Source organism: Protopterus annectens, chromosome 14.part0 (genome assembly GCF_019279795.1).
Source record: "Protopterus annectens isolate FY-2018-M chromosome 14.part0, PAN1.0, whole genome shotgun sequence".
In the NCBI taxonomy this organism is placed as follows: Eukaryota; Metazoa; Chordata; order Ceratodontiformes; family Protopteridae; genus Protopterus; species Protopterus annectens.
The window spans coordinates 1,078,627,742-1,078,649,778 of record NC_056748.1 but is presented as its reverse complement, the minus strand read 5'-3'; the positions used below and the strand labels follow the sequence as shown (position 1 = coordinate 1,078,649,778).

The 22,037-nt window shown below is 40.3% G+C and overlaps 1 protein-coding gene across 2 annotated transcripts in view; it reads right to left on the bottom strand.

Annotated features, from left to right (window-relative positions):
* Positions 1 to 22,037, bottom strand: part of KNDC1 (kinase non-catalytic C-lobe domain containing 1) — a 1,471,539-nt gene that overhangs the window by 117,967 nt on the left and 1,331,535 nt on the right. Inside the window, exon 27 of one of the 2 annotated variants that reach the window (XM_044056877.1) lies at positions 6,816 to 6,938. The exons of the other annotated variant lie outside the window; for it this stretch is intronic. Coding sequence (XP_043912812.1) covers positions 6,816 to 6,938 — 123 coding nt within the window. The remainder of the gene's footprint in view (positions 1 to 6,815; positions 6,939 to 22,037) is intronic. 2 annotated transcript variants of the gene reach the window in all.

Here is a 22,037-nt window from a genome sequence, read left to right as displayed (position 1 = left end):
ATTTAGGTTACTGGGGTGGAGCACTGACCACAGAATAACCAGCTCCAGGGTCAGCTCAGGTTACAATCACACTAACAATGAAAAACAACAAACACGGTTTAGTGGAAGCATAACAGAACAAATACTAAAATAAACACATCAAAAGAAAACAAATGTCAAGAAAGACATACTAGAACAGAGATGTGACTAATAATACATGCAAAGGAAAAGAAACATGTACAGACGTTGAAGTACAGGGAAAAATCGATAGTTACACATTTTACAAGGTTTACATGGTTTAATTTCTCCAAATATTTGTGTCTGTAACACCATGATGGAAATGGACCCCATTTCTAAGTCTAAGTATGATTAAAGTTTGTGAAATTATTTGTTTCAGTCTTTATTGCTAGCCAGAAATTCTCTCTGCACTACTCACAATGTGCCCCTAATTGACTCCTCCTGCAAGTCAGAGTTGCATGTATTGGTAACATATCTATGTATGACAATTTTTTTTTTTTTTTTTTTTTTTTGAAACCTATTGCTCCTTCTACTATTGGAAATGTCTGGGCATCTTTCTTCCACATTGCTTTCATTTCTGCCTGCAGATCCTGATATTTCATGACTGTTTCTCTGTACATGAGACATTGTTATCGCTAAGTACAGCCGTTCCAATGATCGATGCTACTTTTGTTTTTTTTCCATGAGCTACTGTGTCTGATTTTCTTGCATCTAGTTTTTGATTTGCTGGTAACAGGTGATCCCACCTGATGTACATGCCTCTGTTCTCTGTAATGCTTTGTGGTTCATATTTCCAATGCGTCTCAGCTATTTCTATATTAGTGTTTGCACAATTCTCAGTGCAAAGATCTTACCACATCATTGTGTCTTTCAATGTACAGGCCCTCTGCCATAAGTGTATTACACCCAGCAACAAGGCGTATGACTGTTTCCAGTTCTTTCTACAGAACATACATTTGTCTGTTTCTCATTATATGGACTTTGTTGACCAACATGCATGTAACTTCACTATCCTGGGCTGCCATTCCCTTTCATCATTTGGTTTCAGTTCACTTCTCTTCAACCATTCCTGCAGCAAATCCTGATCAACATGAGGTAGTTCCAGGAGATCTCTATACTCATCACTATATTTCTTTCCTTTTTGTTGTTTTACAATATAGTTATACTCATATTCATCTACACACACCAGAAGAAGAAACAATCCCTGTGAAATTACATGTAAATCGTTATTAAGGCATGGCATTTACATCCTATGCTATACTGTTTCTGTTAGAATGAACAAGGTGCTGACTCACAGGGAAAATTTATTTTTAAGTAATATCCTCGGTTTCTTGGAATTTGTATTTATGCTGACCAATCAGGAACTCTCTGAATTCTGACTTGAACTCTGGGTAGCTCATGTAGTATAGCCATAAAGGAAAGGCTGACATTTTAGGGCATGAACAGAAAAGCTGTGATCTGCACAATAAAATTTTGTGGTAAAGGCACACCAAAACACTGGTTTCTGAGGCTGTAGGTTTCTAGAACAAAAAGCATAATCCAAAACTAAATAAGTATGAACCTATCAACCTTTGAACACCATGTTGCCAGACTTAATGTTTTACTGTTGGCTTCAAACTTTAAAAGGACTACTAATTAAATTTTATTCAGTATTTAATTTTAATTGTTTGGGATCTGTATCAGTTCATTGATGTACAGTCCTATCAAACTGCAACTCACTGAATAAAAATTGACAAATATAAACCTAGTGACCGCACAGCTAAGAAGTGGCCACTACCATGGGTCCCGCAAGAAGGGACAGGTACAGTACTGCTCCCTTCTCAGAGTCAAGGGGATGTGTTTGTTGGTTTCATTTCATCTAGTTACATGTTGAATGACCAACTAAATGACTTAGAATATATTCAGTCTATACACATTACATTTTTTGCAACTTTCTTTCACATTTTTTCTTGGTTTTATGGAAGGCAAGTTGAAAGCATTTATAAATAATGTACCACATTAAAAAAAAAAATAACATATATCTTTATGTGCATGACTCTTCCAGTACACTCCTTTACCCTACTTAATCTGAAAAAAGCATTAATAATTTTCCAGGATTAATACTATGGGGCATTTCTATGCAATATAAATGGGCTTTGACGTCCAATAAAAAGATAAAAGTGTTCAGACATCTTAAAAAGACATTAGTATAGTCTGCCTATAAGAAGTACATTTAGATGAACTAAGCCTGAAAACCTCTTTAAAATTGGTCTTTACACTAACATATATTCTGCCTAAACACTCAGTGGTTCAATTATACAATAGTGTGTGTGTATAGATATATTCCTGTCTGTAACTGAAACTGAAGTTATAAAATTCATAAATATTATTTCCCACTGACACAGCAACATAACCAGCAACAAGAAAATCTTGCACCAAAGGGACAACTGCTTTTTACTTTGACAAGTATGGCCTCTGCAGAGAATAGAAAATCTTGCACCAAAGGGACAACTGCTTTTTACTTTGATGAGTAAGGTCTCTGCAGGACACTCCCTTGGATAAATACCTTGTCTTTACTGGGACACCATGGAAGCATTAAACTTGCAAGGATGTTTATGGGTATAGGCTCATAGGTTGGTAATAGGCTATTGACCCTAGGGCCTATACAAGCCTAGCCATAACAATTCCCTGGCTATTTCTTTCCACAACATTTACTTTCCTGGACTCCTGTCTAGCAGGGTGACTGACATGATCCCTGGGGTGAATTTCCTATCTGCCATCCAATCGTCAAGGTTACTTTTGAAGAGGGCCAAGGAAGTGCTCTGCTTGACATGTATGGGCAGTCTATTCCAGAGTATGGGGAGTCTCTGGGCCAGGAACCTACCCCTCTAGCATGTTTTGTTCATTGTGATGACAAGGTTTAGATCCATGGAGCGTGTGGCTCTGAGGGATTGTGATTTCTAAGTGTGGCATGTCCAACAAGCTCTGGGTTTGACATGGCCTTGTATGTTAAGCAGAGATCGCCTCTGAGTAGATATGTGACAGAGTATAGGTGGAGTTTTTTTAGATGGTCAGCATACAGCATCTGCTTTAGGCCTGTGATTCTTTTAGTGAGGTATTTCTGTGGCCTTTCCAGCTGTTGCAGATATCTTGTGAGGTACATACCAAACGAGGCATTGTACTCTATAATGGGTCTAATGAGGGATGAGTACAGTGGGACAATGACCTCCTTTTTTCTGAATGAAAAGCCCTTAGTGATGAGGTGTGCCACATAGAAGGATTTCCTGATGGTTGTGGCGATGTGGTTATCGAAGGTAAGACCACTGTCCACCTGTGTCCCCAAGTCTCTTATCACACTTTGGTGTTTAGTGTACTGCCACCTATGTGGTAATTCACAGGTACCTGTTTTTTTCCCAAAGGGGATAACTATACATTTCTTGGCATTGAGCTTGAGCCCATGGCTCTGGCACTAAGCATCTGTTTCTGTAAGGCCTTTTTGTAGACTATCCACATCATTTGGGGATTCAGTAATGGCTCCCAGTTTGCAATCATCTGCAAACTTTGTTAGCCAGAGTCCCTTAGTGCTGGCCTGTACTTCAGAGAAGTAGATGCCAAACAAGAGCAATCCCAGGACTGAACCCTCAGGTACTCTACTTGTCACTTGTCTGGAGCTGGATTTGGAGTCAGCTACTTTTACAGTCTGGGTTCTGTCAGTAAGCCAGTTGGCAACCCATCGAGTGACATAGGGATTTATGCCCAGCTTAGTAAGTTTATCTATGATTCCAGAGTGGGGGATGGTGTCGAAGGCCTTGGCGAGGTACAGATAGGCTGTGTGGACCGCCTTACCCTCACCCACAGCTCTGGAGACTGATTTAAAGAAGTCAGTCAGATTCAGGAGACAAGATCGGCCCTTCACAAACCCAAACTGGGTGGGGTCCAGTGTTTGAAGGTTGCCAATGTCTTTTGTTTATAAGTTCCATGATAATGCATTCCATGCCCTTGCAGATCAGGCTTGTCAGACTGATGGGATGGTAGTTCCCGGGATCCAAGGTGGATCCCCCTTGTTGAGTGGGATAACTATAGCTGTGCGCCACTCAGTGGGCATGAAGCCTGAGGCGAGGCTATGATTAAACATGACACTTAGGTGAGGTGCCAGTTGATTTTGTAGTTCATGTAGTACACAGCCTGGGATGTCATCTGGTCCCATGGTTGATGTATTCTTAGCTTTGGACAGTGCAGTTTCTACCTGTGTGGCTGTGATTACTGGAATTTGGTAATCTTTTGGTATTGAGATGGGCCCTTTAGGGGGTGTGAGGGGGGTGAAGTTGGCACTAAATCGATCTGCCAGGATATTGGCAATATCCTTGGGATCAATATATTTAATGCCATTCTGTTGTAGCTCAGAGCAGATCTGAGCACTGCCATTTAGATTCTTGACGTAACTATAGAATGCCTTGTGGTTGTCTTTGGAATCTTTGGCAATTTTATTTTCATAATTAGCTTTTGAGGATTTTATGAGGGATCTCAGCTTCTTACTGAGGCTGGAGGGGGAGTTTTTTTGCATCCTGGGATTTTCCTCTTTTCTGCAACAGTTTCTTCCTTCTGTTGTATAGTTTGTTTATAGCAGGGGACCACCAGATTGGCTTCCTTTTTTTTTGGAGAAGAGCATCTTGGTTCTATTTGGGATTCTACGAGTGGCTGTGCTTGTACAGTGCCTTAGTGTAGGATTCTGCAGTCAAACTTTCAGATCCCGTCTGTATGGGTGTCGTAAAGTTTGTCACTTCTTACCTTCAGTAGCATGAAGTTGACTTTGGAGAGGTTTTTAAAGGAGGTTTCCTTACTGGGGGGTGGGGGTGGGATGTGGATGTCAAGGGTGATTTGCTTATGGTCAGACCTGACCAATGAGGGGGATGACCACTGGTGTGGAGCATATATACCAATGAGGGGGATGACCACTGGTGTGGAGCATCTATCTCCCATGTTGGTAATGACCAGGTCTAGGATATTGGAGCCCCTGGTGGGACAATGGATTAGTTGATCCAGGGCATTAGAATTTATGAATTCCAAGAACCGTTGGGAAAAAGAGTTGGTACCCGAGTAGTTTTCCCAGTTAATGGCAGGGTAGTTGAAATCACCCAGGATTAGGGTGTTTGGTTGTATCTTAATATTTTCCGGTATGTTTAGAAAGGTGTAGTGAGAATCTTGGGACATGCTGGGGGATCTGTAGCAAGCTACAATTTGGATTGCAGTCTAACCTAGTGTTAGTTGCACCTGGAGAATTTCAGATGCATTGTGTTGGGCAACTAGCCTGGAGGTGTGAATATCCTTGGTGAATATGGACACTCCTCCACCTTTAGTGTTTTGGTCTTGGTTTTGTGGCTGAAAAGTGTGGTAAGAGTTGTAGCCTGGTATTGCAAGGGTGCTCTCTGGAGCCTTGAACCAGGTCTCAGTTACTACACAGATATCGATGTTCTCCATTTTTAGGAGTGCCTTGAGAGAGTGCATTTTGAGGTTTAGACTTCTAGCATTGAGTAGCATTACCTTCAGATTTTGTATGCTTGTATCTGTTACAGTGGTGGTTTTATCCTTTGAACCTTGCCTAAAAAGGCACTATAGGGGTGGCAAGAGCTTTAGCCAGTAACCTGAATCCCAGGGTTGACAGGTGCAGACCCATCTCTGGCAAAGCATCATGATCATGTTTTCCCAGGCTGACATACTGGATCCCCTTTGACTGACACCAAAAGCTTAGCCAATTGTTGAAATCAATCATTTTGCCCTTATACTGTGGTATCATTCTGGGTGAAGGCAGGATGCTACTCAGGGCTAGGGTCATACCTGCCTGAGCCACATGATCCAAGAACTCTTCCATGTCTCTTTTCATGTAGTCCAGGGAGGTATGTCTCAAGTCATTCACTCCAGCATGGACAATGACAGAGTCGTATTTGTACTTGTTGTGGAGTGACTTGAGTGCATGCGTTATGTGGCGGATCCTGGCACCCGACAGGCAGCTGACAGTAAATTTCTCCTTGTTCAGCCTATCGGTAGAAAGGGTAGAAGTAAGGGGGGCTACAATTAACACACAAAAAAGAAAGTGGTTACAAAATGTCCCTTTTTCCATAGATTATTTGTCTGAGTCATAGCCTAGAAGCTTATTTTGGTGGAAAAATGTAAACACATTATTAAAATGTATGAGCAGGTTGCTAGGATAGCATTAATGCATGTTTTACTTTGTTATCCTGACATATAGTCACTGCACAGAACACCATCATATTTTGCTAGAATCCTCAAGACAAATGCATGTCAGGAAGCCTCCATTTGCAGACTGTACCCTACCAAATGTCTGAAAATGCTCAACCAAAAACACTGTGTCATGGGTACACGAATTGCTTGACCTCTAGTAAAGTTAACATGTTTTGACTTTCTATCACTGTAGAACATAAACTTATTTATCATGCTAGAAGGGTAGGTGTCTAGCCCCTTCTTATATCTGATATCTATGGATAAAAACACATACAGAAATCAGCTGTTTACCATACAACAGGCCCAAGTATCCCATAGAACTATTTAATAATTATCTAGATTTAATACCATAGCCCTGCATTAAACTGATTCCTTAGTTAACAATCAGCACTCTGATTTAGATAAAGAATGAAAGTAATATTAACCTGAGTGATGAACAAATAAAATTTCTTGTAGCCATTTCACCTCAGCGAAACATGTGTACAGTATATATTTGACAAACTGAAAAGGTACTTTGAAGAGTTTGCATTAAACATATCACCATTCTTGTACAAGATACATGATAAAACAGATTAACATAGACATGACTTTGGACTTACAGGTAACTGCCGTACTGTAACATTTTCCATGGCCAACAGTACTTGCATTGCGGTTTCAAAGTTTCTTATTTCATAACAGTACTTTGCAACAAGCAGGAATTTTGATAATAAATTGGTCTGTAACTGAAAAATAAGAATAGTAAAGTAAACTGTGTTGTTCATATAGAGTTATACACTTTGAGTTTACACTTAAAAAAAAAAAAAAAAAAAAAAAAAGATAACTTACCAACAAAACATTTTTAAATACTGCATCAGACAGATGCAAATGATTACATCATTGACAATGCACTCTATGAACATTTGCTATCGCTATAAAGCTGGTAAAAGACAACTGTACCAGAAAAATGAAAATGTTTTTCTCGATATGTTAATGTAACTCCAGGTATGTGACAAAAGTGAAGTCAGGGTCAGAGGTTATGTTAATTGCCCTGGCAGTTATGTAGAAGAATATGGGTAAGCTAGTGGACTGATAAACTTTGGCACCTCTGAGACACAACAAGGGAGAAATATGAGAAAATGGAGTTGATAAAAAGAAGAGCTACAGCAGAGAGGATACTTAGGGGAATGTCAATCTGCCTGGTGCAGCTAGGAAGATTTTTTAGCAGCTTGATATAAAAAAGTGGGAAATGACTGAGGCTATGCACCATGAAGATTTACACCTCTGGGTGAAGGACTGTACCAAAATAGATAGAATACTGCATGTGGTCCTAATAAATGCAGCGAGTGCCATGAATGTCAGGGTTAAGGCGCTGCTACCCAAGGGGTAATCATGCTACTGTATTTAAGGATACAAACATACAAATGACGGTTTGAGATTTTAGAAAGATAAATTATCTTGTGCTGGAGAAGGTGGCCAAGGATGAGATAGGAGACTGAAGACAAGTCAGTGGCATAAAACAAGCTATAGCAACGTGGACGGTATAAAAGACTTAGGACTACAGACAATGGTATGAGAAATACAACATAGTAACATGGACAGGGGCGGCTCGTGGCATAGGGCTGCCGGACTGCAGCCCCCTCAAAAATAAAAAAAAATATTTTTTTTAAAATTCGCGGACTTCGCGCATGCGCATAGACCGAGTCCCGACTTATCGGTCTATGCGCATGCTCAAGGCAGCCCGGCCGTCCCCATAGAGGGACACAAGGAGACGTCTGTGCACTTTTACAGTGCACAGACCCGCCAGGATTATAGGACGCGTCCGGACTGCAAGAGGAGCAGCAGGGACTCGGGACAGAGCCTTAGGGATCTCGTCGGCGTCGGGAAGGAGCATTGGGATCTCGCGGGTCTTCAGTATTGCGCGGGAAGGATGTATGTACGGACGTTCTGGATGTATTCATTCAGGTAAGGTGCCTTTTTATTTTTATTGAGTTTGTGCTTTTTAATTTACAATGTGTGTGTATGGTGCTTGTGCTTTACTGGAGTTTGTGTATGGTGCTTGTGCTTTATTGGAGTTTGTGTATGGTGCTTGTGCTTTACTGGAGAGAGTGTGTGTGTGTGTGTGTGTGTGTGTGTGTGTGTGTGTGTGTGTGTGTGTGTGTGTGTGTGTGTGTGTGTGTGTGTGTGTGTGTGAAAATGCCCCAGGTGCTTATGGTGGTGTGGTAGGGAATGCCTCAGGCTTGAACCCTGTACCCTGTATGCAGGTGTTAAAGACTTGAGTTCCCTACCCACCACCATTTGTAAAAAAATTTCAGATTTTTACCTCATATTCGATCTGATCTGTTCCTCATAATATCTGTGGTTTGTAAATGTTGCAATGCTTGATATTTGATGGTGTAGTAGTAGCATTGTTGCCTCACAGCTGCAGGTTCTTGGGTTTGATTCTTGGCTGGGGTTCCTTCTTTGTGGGGTCTGTATCTTCTCCCTGTGTTTGTGTGGGTTTGTTTTTGTGCCCTCCCATGTTACAAAGACATGTCTGCATTATTTCTTCCTGGGCCTCTGCTGAAAATTGTTTATTTGTTCCAAGTCAGACTGTCCTGATTAAAAAATGTTAAATAAAATTGATAGGCATTTGAATTTCAGACTTAAGGGTTTCTGAATGTTTAATTCCTTGCGTATTTGATGGTTCAGTGGTAGTATTGTTGCCTCACAGCTATAGGTTTTCTGGTTTGATTCTTGGTTGGGGTGGCTTCTGTGTGGAGTCTGCATCTCCTCCATGTGTTTGTGTGGATTTGCTCTGATGCCCTGCCATTTTACAAAGACGTGTCTGCAATTTTAATCCCTGCTGAAAATTGGTTTTGTTCTGTCCGCAGTAAAATTGACAGGCATTTGAATTTCAGACTTCAGGTTTCTGAATGTTTAATTCCTTGTATAATTGATGGTGCAGTGGTAGTATTGTTGCCTCACAGCTATAGGTTTTCTGGTTTGATTCTTGGTTGGGGTGGCTTCTGTCTGCATCTCCTCCCTGTATTTGTGTGGATTTGCTCTGGTGCCCTGCCATTTTACAAAGACGTGTCTGCAGTATTAATCCCTGCATCTCTGCTGAAAATTGTTTTTGTTCTGTCCGCAGTAAAATTGACAGGCATTTGAATTTCAGACTTCAGGTTTCTGAATGTTTAATTTCTTGCAGATTTGATGGTGCAGTGGTAGTATTGTTGCCTCACAGCTATAGGTTTTCTGGTTTGATTCTTGGTTGGGGTGGCTTCTGTGTGGAGTCTGCATCTCCTCTCTGTGTTTGTGTGGATTTGCTCTGATGCCCTGCCATTTTACAAAGACATGTCTGCAGTATTAATCCTGCGTCTCTGCTGAAAATTGTTTTTGTTCTGTCCGCAGTAAAATTGACCGGCATTTGAATTTCAAACTTCATGTTCTTCAGAATACATAGTAGCACAACCTTTTTTCTAGCAATTTTCTAAGTTTATAAGATGAATATTTTAAATTTGTCCCTATTTTTGGGACTGTATTCCCCCATTATTGGCTTCGTCCAGGTTTTTGTGCTAAGGTTGACAGCTATGGCAAGAACTGAATTCACTAAATATGGACTGTAGAATTGTGCATATTTACTGATAAAGGTGCACTGTAGAATTGTGCATATTTACTGATAATGGTGGACTGTAGAATTGTGCATATTTACTAATAATGGTGGACTGTGGAATTGTGCATATTTACTAATAATGGTGGACTGTGGAATTGTGTATATTTACTAATAATGGTGGACTGTGGAAGTCTGAGTAGACTTTTTATGATAAATGTTCTCAACTGGGCAGTTTTGCCATTATGGGTGCATATGTTTTGTTTCATTGCTTACTGGAAAAATGTTCAAAACAAATTTAAAACACCCTCTAACAAGTGTACTGTATTGTACAAGGAATATAATTTTTAGTACAATGAGGAAGGTGTATCAAAGAGCACATGTATGTTTCATATGCAAGGGGCCTATGATTCAAAACAGCCCAAAATTAATCTTTATCTGCCACTGGCAAAATGTATTTTCTTTGAATGTGGGTTTCAATGCTGTTTCAATGAATGTGAGTTTCAAGGGCAGAGAAGTTTTAATGCTAAGTTTTCATTGTGAGACTGCATTGCTTTGTTTAACAGATGACTTAATGTTTGTGCTGTAAAATACAAAATAAAACTTTCAAATGAAGTCCAATCATTGAAGTAAAGCAGTATGCACATTAGTGTTTATGGTAAATGGAGTGAAATAGCCAAGTAATGGTTAATTGGAATGGCTGCAGAGGCTCCAGTTCAACCATTATTTTGTCAGGGGAAGGGCAGCAAACTCAGACAGGCCCAGCTGAACTATACCTCCCAACTGTCCAGATTTTCAAAGAATGAATAGATTTTTGCTTCTTATTTTTGGTTTGTTGTTCATAAAATTTGTAGTTTTAATTCCTAAATGATTTGCCAGAAGTCACTAAATAATAAGTTTCAGACTTCATAACCTTCAGAAAAATGCATGTTAAAGTAAGAGCCGTTCTATCAACTGTCTCAATTTATACAAGAGCAATTTTAGTACTGTTTATATGTGCCCCCAATATATTTGGCCTTGTTCAGATTTACTGCATTAACAGGTTGAGAGGTACATGCAAATAAATTGCTTTATAGAATTAGGCATAGCCAACCTCTCAACTGTCCCCAATTTTGGCTCAAAATGTTGCTCTTCCCCTAATAATCCCTCCAAAATAGCAATTTTGGAAGAAAACATGGAGGGTTTACAATTAAGAAATAACTGTAATAATCAAAGTTATAGATTACTTGAAATGCATGTAGATTCTTTTATTTTGTCAGCTGCTCAAGGTAGCAGTACTAATATTAAAGTGTCCCTTTGACAGGTAGAAGCTGTATTGTGTGTCTATTTTATATTTTTGCATCACATTTTTGGTCCATTTTTCATAAAATTGTGTTTTTTGGCAAATTAGTGACAAATCACTAAAGACTGAAGTTAGAAAATGACAGACATTTGAGTTTCAGATTTTATACCCTTCAGAAAATTCATACTAATGCAAGACCTATTCTATTATCTTTCTAAGTTTATTAGAGCAATATTTAAAATTTGTCCTTATTGTTGTGCCTTTGTCCCACTTCTGTGTATGGCTTTGTCCAGATTTCTTGCTCTTGAAGTTGAGAGGTATGACAAATGTGTCAGGGCCATCACAGTCAGCCAGAGAGATTTCAAATTGTGACATGCTTGTTGCACCCCACTCCCCCATGTAGTGACTCTGGATGTGTCCAAGCAAGGCAAGGAGTAGTTGTATCTACCTTGGATGGGGAGGACACACTGCATAAGTACTACAGTGGCTTTTCATCTGTCCTTGATTTTGCAGAATGGTCTGGTTTCTGTCATATTTTTGTACTGTTGATTTATGCTTATTACTCAAAGTGCCTGTTGCTCTGTGTTTTTAAGTAGCAATGCTTTAATGACCAATAAGGTAAGCTTGTCTGACATCGTAAGATGCAAGTAAGCTTTAATAAGCATACTGTTAAAGAATTGCCAACATTGAAAGCCTTTCTGTTGTTGCCATGCAGAGAATACTTGACTAGATAATGTATAAGCCTTGGGTATTAAAGGACAGGATTCCATTATTTTAAAAAGCTCATTACACTTGTTGGAGACTTCCAGTCATCTCTACAGGCTTTACCCGTAAACTAAACAGAATGCCAATCATGTGTGGTCCATAACCTGTACAGTAATCCTTTAAGCAATGTATCTTGAGCTTGTTTCTTGTTTGCTTTTCATTTTTTACTTTTATCATGTTTTCCCCATGAAACAAGTTGTCAGGCAGCAGGTCTTTTTGGATAAGAAACATTTTTACAAGTGGGGCATCACATAGATTTCTACTTTCAGCATGTTGCTTGGTACTTTAATAAAGCTGAATATATTATAATTAGAACTGCAGTGCAAGGAGAAGTGGTTTGAGTTGAGTGCTTCTGGTTTTTCTTATACTTGATTTTGACTGGCATTCCAGTAATGTATTTAAAAGTAATTTATTTTTTCATGCCTCACAACCTTTTGTTTCCATCTAGATATTAAGTAAGCTGTCATGCAGCCAATGCATTGAAATATTTTTATTCTTCTACACTTATTTTTGTCTTGATTGGACTTTCATAATGATGGTTTGCCACCCAGGGCAGCGTATTTAATTAAAGTTAGTTTTTTTGTGGTTTTGTGCATAGCTCCTCCCCTTTATGGTTGACCACACCCCTTCCCTTTGACCCCGCCCATTCAGCGTCTCCTGCAGCCCCCCTGTGATTTGAAGTCACCAGCCGCCACTGAACATGGAAATGTGACCTACAAGGGATAAAAGAGGTGAGGAAGTGCAAAAAAGGTCAGTAAAAGGATACCAGCAAAAAGTTGACAAACTCAAGCAGATGAAATGAACAGCAACTACATTATTTACTTATGTGGAATAAAGTTAAAAAAACAGGGAAACTAAATAAGTTATGTTATAATCGAGAAAAGTTCATTTAGGAAAAATCACAGCAATTGAGTAACTATACTGATGTTGATGAAATGAACATCTTTTATTTTCTGTCTGGCCCTCTTAAAACAAAACATTAAATCATATTCCTGAAAAAAATAATGATAAGGTGCTGCTTACTGTGATGGCTCCAAAGTCTTAAGACACTCAGTCTTGCTGGCTGGTTATAGTTGCATTCATAGTCTGTTGCATACAGAAACTTGCAGAATATACACTGATAAAAGAATATACTTTGCAGCACCAAACTCAGAGCAGCAACAAATAACTTTTTATAACAAACCACGCAGACTAATGTTGCAGTTTCAGGTACTGTTCTACTTTACTTCTTGAATATGGATGATGCGAGAGATATAACATTTACCTCGGAACAAATGTGTCCCTACCAATACCCCTAACATAACTGAATTAATACAGATCTTATATACTGTTCTAGTCACGTGCACACACACACACAGATTTTCCTCTTGGTATTCTATTTTGGGGAATTGATCATCCTGTTGCAGATGCTGACTTGATATAATTTTTAACAATGTTCTCTTTGTACGAGGGCAGCTTTTCTGACAGTATGAATATCCTATTTTTTCTTTAGTATTTTATTTTGATCTTTGTATGATAAAGTACAGTTGTGTACACTTATCATAAATGTAGATGTTCGAGTGTATTCACTGTTGCAGTCATCACATTTGGGTTATCTGCCTACAGGTAGCCCTCAGCCGGCCTGAATACCAGAGTCTTGGATTCCTGCAGACGCCGTCTCTTCTTCCATGACGTCAGGTCGTCAGGGGTATAAAACATGCAGCCGATGCCATTACATCAGTTTTTCTTGCCCCAGATATCAGGTGCCCCCACAATGGGAAGCAATTATATGTTATGGTACACCTCCATCAAAAATCAAATACACCAGAAAGCTTAAATACACCAAACAAGAAGGAAAGGTAGGGCCAAGAGAAGTCAGGTGGCTGGAGGGAGGGTAACCAGGACTGCAACAGTGAATACACTCGAACATCTACATTTATGGCAAGTGTACACAACTGTACTATGTTCTTCATGTTTCACTGTTGCAGTCATCACATTTGGGTTGATTCCCAAAGCTAAGGAAGGGAGGAGGAAGTTAGAGAGCATTAGGACCAGCTATTAAGCCCTGCAAAACTGCAGTGGCAAAACCAGCTCTGGATTTAGAAAACAATAAGCATGTGGCAATGCTTGGTGAAGGCATGTACAGAGCTCCAGGTAGCAGCTTCTAGGATGTCCCTGGTAGGGGACTCCTCTGAGAAAGGCTGTAGAGGTAGATGCAGCCCTGGTAGAATGTGATTTTATCCCCTGTGGAGTAGATTTTCCATGGTGCTTATAGCAGAAATTAATGCAATGGGCTATCAATTTAAAAATGGTTTGCTTTGAAATGGCCTTCCCCTCTGTCCCTGCAGCAAAGCCAACTAGCAGCTGTTCAGATTTTCTGAGAGGCTTAGTCCTGTCCAAATAAAATCTAAGTTGTCTGTGCATGTCCAAAGAATGCAGTATTCGTTCTTTGTTTTGTGGATTCGGGAAAAAGGTAGGCAAATTAATGGACTGATTTAGGGCCACACTAGACACCACCTTGGGCATAAAGGAAGGATTGGTCCTGAGGGAAACCCTGTCTGCATGGAAGATAATGAAGGGCTCCACTGCCATGAGGGCCTGTAATTCAGACACTCTTCTTGCTGAATTGATGGCTAGAAGGAAGGCTTTTTTCCAAGAAAGGAATTTCAGCTCTGCAGTTGCAGCTGGTTCAAATGGAGGAAGAGTGAGTTTTTCCAATACAAGGTTAAGGTCCCAGGCTGGAATAGGGGCTTGCCTGGGGGGAAGTCTTAAATTTTTGGCCCCTCTGAGGAATTGCTTTAGCAGAAGGTGAGAGAAGAGGGGTGGTTCAGTATTATAATGTGCTGAAATGGGAGAGTCATGAATTTTAATAGACAAAAAGGATAGGCCCTTGTGGAGCATTTCTGTTAAATACTGAATAATATGCATTAAGCTGGGCACCGTTGTGCCCATCCCCTGAGTCTGGCTCCAGGAACAGTATCTTTTCCACTTTTCAGCATAGGATTTTCTAGTACTAGACCTCCTTGCCTCCAGAATGACATCTAGCACCTGCATACTGAGGGATGCTATTGGAGAGCTCAAGGAATTAGCCAGGCTGCAAGGTTCAGGGTTTGAAGCTGATGGTGCAGAATCTGGCCCACCTGCTGGGACAGCAGGGAAGGTGTCTGAGGTAGGTGCCATGGTTTCAGCAGTGTCATACTGCACAAGAGAGGGCACCAGTGCTAGCGTGGCCAGTCTGTTGCAATCAGTATTGTCCTTGGCTTGTTCTGTTTGATCTTTAGTAGAATCTTCAAGAGGAGAGGCAGGGGGGGAAGGCAGAAACTGAGAGGCTTTCCCAGGTAAAGGACAGGGCATCCACTTTCCAAGCTTGACTGTGGGAAGTCCTTGTGCAGAACTTGTCCAATTGGTAGCTCTGAGGGGAGACAAACAGGTCCATCTCTGGAGTCCCCCATTTGTTCCTCAATAGGTTGAATATTTTTGTTTCCAGTTTACATTCATGTGGGTCCATGAGATTTCTGCTTAGGTCATCTGACAGTGAATTTAGCTTGCCTGGCAGGAATTGAGCTTGTAGGTGCACTTGGTAGCTCAAGGCTGTGTTCTACAGAGCCATGGCTAGTCTGTAAAGAGGATATGAGTGGGTTCCGCCCTGCTTATGTACCACATAACTGTGGTGTTGGCTGTCTTTACCAATAATTGTCCTAGATGAATGTGGCCTTTGAAGGCTGTCAAGGAATTCTGCACAGCTAACATTTGTTTTTGGTTGATATGCAGGTGCATCTGTCTTGGGTTCCATTTGTCCTGAATGCACTGCCCTGCCAAGTGAGCCCCCCATGCGTAGTCTGATGCATCTGTTGTTAGGGTTTGGGCGGCAGGGGTTAGAGTGAATGGGAGCCCCTTGTTGTGGTAGCAGGCCTCTGCCCACCAAAGGAACTCTGTCTTTATACAAGGAATGATAGGAATAATTGTTTCCAGGTCCTGAGAATATTGACACCAGAGTTCTTTTAGAAACCATTGTAGTTTCCTCATATGCAGCCTTGCATATGGAATTAGTAGGATGCAAGAGGCCATGAATCCCAGGGCGTGCAGAATTTTTTTTGCAGATAGCAGAGTCTTTGTGGCCAGTAGCTTGAAGTAGGCTGTCAAATAAACTTGTTTCTCTGGAGTGAGGAAAGCCATCTGAGAAGTTGTGTTCAAGCTTGCGCCCAGGAATACAATCTGTTGGCAGGGTACCAGGTGAGATTTCTTTTCGTTTATGGTGTACGCCAGTGAGGTTATAAGTTTCTTTACGAATGCCAGCTGTTTTAATAGCAAGTCCTGGCTTTCTCCCTGAATCAGACAATCGTCCATGTATGGGTATATTTGAATATTTCTCTGCCTGAAAAATGCAATGGCTGAAGCTAGACACTTTGTGAATACCCTGGGTGCAGTTGATAAGCCAAAGAGAAGTGCAGAGAACTGATAGTGCCTGGAGCCTGCTCTGAAGTGTAGGTATTTCTTGAAAGATTCCCTTATTGGAATGTGCAAGTAAGCTTCCTTTAAGTCTAAGGTTGCCAACCAGGCATTTTTGCTTAGCACAGGAAGCAGATGTTGAAGTGTTAGCATTTTGAATTCTGGAATTACCAAAAAGGTGTTTAGAATAGAGATGTCCAGGATAGGATGCCAGGAGCTGTCTTTTCTGGGTACCAGGAAAAGTCTTGAATAAAAACCTTGACCCTCTTCTGCTGGGACAGGTTGAATAGCCGATACTTAGAAGAGAAAGAACCTGCTGTTGAGCCTCTGCCCACTCATCTGGGGTTGGTAGGGTGTGGAAGTGGAATCTGTATCCTTGGGAAACTATATTTAAAACCCGTTTGCCCTGGGTAATGAGTTCCCATTTTTTGCATGCAGGGTGAGCTTTCCTCCTAAGGGAATGAGCAGTTGAGCAGGGCTTGGAAGGGTTAAGGTTAAGTCATTGTGCCATTTTTCCATAGGGGGAGTCTTATTACTTCCTGCTTTGGAAGTGGGAAGCCCCTCACTTCTTAGGCCTGTGCATAGCCGGAGACTGTAACCTAGGTGGTCTGCTGTTCCTGGGTTTGGACTGAGAAGGCCTGGAAGAGACTGGAGAGGACCAATTCTTTGAAGGCCAATGCCTATTAAATCTGGGAGGCTGTACTTGCAGGAAATCTTTAACAGTTTGCATAGATTTAGCTTTCTCCTCCATCTTTTTGAGGACGACTTCTGCTTTGTTGCCAGACGGTCTTGGCTTAAGGGAGAATCCAGTAATTTAGCTTTAACATGATCTGGCAAGTTTTGCTCCTTAAGCCAAGCATGCCTTCTGAGTACAGAACCAGTGACAGCAGCCCTGCAAGATGCTTCTAAAGAGTCAAAACCACATTGCAAAGTATGTTTACCAACTTGTTCGGCAGACTGCATTAAGTCCTGTAATTCTGTGTGTTCAGCACAGTCAAGAATCAACATCATTTTCTGTTTAAGGAGTCCCATAATATGCTGCTGGTACTTTTATATATGAAACTGGCAATTTAAAGCCCTAATGGCCAAAGCTGCAGAAGTGTATACCTTCTTACCCAATCTGTCCAAGGCTTTAGAATTTCTATCAGAAGAGGTAGGATTTTTGGCAGCAGTAGCCTTAATGCCCTTTGGTCCTTGGGAAATGGTCTCTGGATCCGCAGTAGGATTCTTGAAGAGGAACTTGAGTGTGTCAGGTACACTAATACTGGTCAGGTTTTCTGGGAGCTGGAGGTAAAGTGTACAGGGACAGGCTAGATTCCAAGAAAGCATCATCCACAACGTCCAAAACAGGAGGGTTAGCTTAAAGGCCTGTGTTAAGGAAGGATTAAGAATTCCCTAAGCCTGTTTTTGTGGAATCAGAGCAATCCTGGCTTTCCCAGTGGAAATGCTCCCTAAGAGTGTGCAAGGTTTCATCAAAAGAAAAATCTTCTGGAGGGGAAGCAAAGGGAATGGAATCCACTGCATCAGAATCCTCATAGGTAGATAAGGGCGAATCCTGGTAATCAGAAGAAACAGAAATATTAGAATCCTGATCAGAAGGAAAATCATTTCTAGGTCTCAGAGGGGGAAGGCTGGCTTCCCCTAATTAAGTAATAAGGTCTTCAGCCATTCTAAGCATTTGTTTTTTAGGCATATGGGCCTGACCATGCAGTTGGGACGTCGGTTTTCTAGGCGTGGGTCGAGGTTTAGGGCTGGAAGAAGAAGATGGCATTGGTTTAAAATGCAAATCTGTAGGCCTGAATCCACCCTCAGAAGCTGGTGCCTGCACAGTGGCTCCAGACGCATCCAAGGTAGAGACATCCGCAGGTTCCATAGTCGAAGAAGCATCTCATGGCATACCGGACTCCAAATGGGTCTCAGTAGAGGCCTGCGAATCTTTGGTAGCAGGTATCAGGGGCTGTGAAAGCACCTCACTGAGTACAGGCAGACTGGCGACTAGCTTAACGGAAACGCCTTCGGCAGTCTGTCTCTGTCTTTATCCTTATGTTTTTTTCAGACTATCGGTAGTCAGATGGCTTACCGAAGCCATTTCTGTTATACCGAGTACCAAAATAATTTGCTGCAAATATAGCCCATCAACAAATAGTTTGGGGGTTAAACAAGGCACAAAACTGACAGCGAGGGACGTTGTGGTCAGGGCCTAAGCAAGGAATGCAGTATGAATGAAAATCTTTGAGAGGTATTTGTTTTCCACAGTTAAGACAATTGTTAACTTTTACTGACATTGGTTAAGAGCAAGAAAAAAAGGATCCCCAATGGGGTACTTAGCTTTTTTGAAGACTTTGGTTCTGAAACTCGAAAATGAAAATTTCAGGAGTCTGTCGACCGGCACTTGCTAACTGCTTCTGCTTTGGGCACCACGCAGCAAGAAAGACTGATGTAATGGTGTCAGCTGCATGTTTTATACCCCTGAAGACCTGACGTCATGGAAGAAAAGACAGCATCTGACGCAGGAATCCAAGACTCTGGTATTCAGGCTGGCTGAGGGCTACCTGCAGGCAGATAACCCAAATGTGATGACTGCAACAATGAAACATGAAGATCATCTGTTCCTGTGCAAATGCTGACTTCAAACTTTCTTACTTAATGTCTTATGATGCAGATTATTTTCCTGTTTGTTCAGCCTTTAAGGAACCAGATTAGCGTTTTTCCTGACTGTGTAAACATACATCCTGTTTTTATTTTTGCTCTTTACTGACAATGTAATGCAAACATAAGAGGTCAGTTTTTACATTTTTGCTGATTCTGTAAGAAAACATGTCCATTAAGAAAGTACCTTATTTTTCAAGCCACAGTCATTGAGTATGGATGGTAATCACATATTGCTAAACTCTATTTCTACATTTAAGCAAGCTTTATTTTAGACCTTCTTTATGCTACATATTTGCAGCAGAATTACTTTCAACCTTAATATTTTGTTGAGCATACTCTAACAATTCCCTCTTTTGTTTCATTTTAAACCAAGGATACAAGTTCAGCATTATTTGATAATACGTCTTCATTATGACAATTAACAACAGTAACTTGACTAGCTCTTGTTAAGCAGACTTTAATGCATGTAAATAATATGCAACCAAGCACTACAATAACAATAAAAAAAAAATTAAAATATAATAGTAAAAACAAAACAAAAATGTGCAGACCAAGGGATAAATACTCTGTTGCTGAATAAATGTAAATAACTGAAATAATGTGACAAATAAGCAACGGATAAACCAGGCAGGAACCAGGCAGAAAAATGCAATTGCTAAAGCAAAAAGGCACAGTCACTAACTCCTCCAGTAGACAAAATACTCCAAAAGGAGAATGCAGGCATCAAGGTAGAAAAACACAGTCACAAAGTCCTCCAGTGATAAAAACAATCCAGGAAATTTATTGCAACAGAAGGTAAGCGCTTTTGCAGTTAAGCTTCATCAGACCAAACACAAATGCTAAAATGCACTCCATTTAAACACATGGTAGTAAAACATCACCCAATCACAGGGGCACATTAATTAAAATAATTAAAGTTAGAAATTTTCTGCAAGTACTATATGAACAAAAAATACAAAAAAATGAATGTATGAAACAATATATATAATGAATATAAATATGTATTATATATATATATATATATATATATATATATATATATATATATATACTGCACTGTTAGTGCTCTCATGTGCAAAAGTAAGAAAGCAAATAAAAATAATAAATAAATAACTATTTACTGTTTACTTCTGAAGTCTTCTTTTCTTTAATAAGGGCTTAATAGAAGCCCTCTCATTCAGACCTCTCCCTCTATCCGCACGAAGCATGATAATCCAACAAGTCTCCCTATGTTCTGTGTGTGTAATGATATCACCTTCCCTAACACTGTGAGAAATGGTCTCAACGACCCTAAAATTAAATGTATGAGATTCTCCAAATCCCAGGACATGTTTAGAGAGTGCATTGTGTACAGAGCCCTTCCTAATGTGGTAGATGTGCTCCCTCATCCTATCACACAGCACCCTGTTGGTCTTGCCAACATAGAAGGAGCTGCAGGCAATGCACTCTGCTAAATAAACAACATTGGGAGTCATGCAGTTCGCATGAGCATGAAAAGTATATTCTCTACAGAGATCTGGATGATGAAAAGTGTCAGAAGTATTTATAAAAACAAAAATTACAGTCACCACATGGCGTAGTAAAACCAGGAGTAAGGGCCATGGTACTTGAACCTTTATCTCAGCAAAGTAGCCTCTTCAAATTTTTTCGATTCTTAAATCGAAACCTAGGTTTGTCACCAACAATCTTACCAATATCATCATCTACCTGTAAGATGGGCCAGTGCAATGCAAATAAACTAGTGATATCTCTATAATCACTAGTATAAAAAAGGGGGATCCTAATTTCACCTGTGCCCACAATGGGCTTGTTGTCACTAATTGCACCTGTCTCACATACTGGTCCAAAACACAGACATGCTGTTGTAGACCTTAACTGATCTATACTAGACCAATGTCTATTAATCTCATCGAGGCTGTACCCCCCCCCCCCAGCTAATAACTTCTTTTCTAAACTTCCAATCTCTTCTACAAAACCAGCCATAGTAGGATTTAATCCAGAGGCCCTCATTCCTTGTCCTTTAATCAAGTTCTGAAAAATATATCCGGGGTGCATACTGGACCTGAACAAAAAGGCATTTCTATGGCATGCTTTAAGATGGACACCAGTATTGATGGCATAGTCATGTAATTTCTCAATATAGAGATCTAAGAACTCAATACGAGTAAATGACCAGTTAAATGTAAACTTCAGACAGTTGGTCAAACCATTCATGGTCTCATGAAAATCCACTAAGCTATCCAATGAACCTCTCCATAACAAAAACAAATAATCAACAAAACGCCGATAGAATAAGATGTGCTCCCTAAATCCCTCAGTAGCAAACAAGATGGTATTCTCCCAATGCACAAGAAACATGTTGGCGTAGCTATTGGCACATGAAGTGCCCATAGCTACACCATGTTTCTGTAAGTACATTTCACCATCAAAAGTGAAAACATTGTTTCCAAGGACAATCTCTAAAAAATAAATTAAATCAACCTGTGTCAAAGTATAATCACCATGAAGCAAGAGGTACTCATGTATATACTGGATCCCTAACTCATTAGGAATCATGGTGAACAGGGACTGTACATCAAAAGTTACAAAAATAACATCACCAACATCAAGGATACCTCTAGTACATTCATAGAGGTCTAATAAAAACTGTTTCGAGTCCCTTAAAACCACCTGATTCAAATTAATGACTGGTCTCAAAAACTTCTCAGAGTGAAAGTGGCTCTGTGACCCACCCTCCACCTGCGACAATAGGTCTTATAGGTGGGTCAGTCAGATGTTTATGTATCTTTGGCAGGCCTTGTATAAGTGGAATCAATGGATGAACAACCTTTAGAAACTAAAATACTTCTTCAGTGATGAGATGGGCAGAAAAAACATTGAAAATACTATTACTTACTGATGTGATAACCCTGTGTACATCTTCAATGGTTATCTTATCATAGAAGCTGCAATCACCTAACATGGAAGTCATAGACTGACGATAATGGGACCTATCATTCACAACAATGAGACCACCTTTATCTGCTGGACGAATCACAATAAAACTATTATGTTGTAACTCTCTCAATGCTGTCCTTTCAGCATACGAGATATTAGACAGAGTATGTCCTCTGATTATTCCGACTG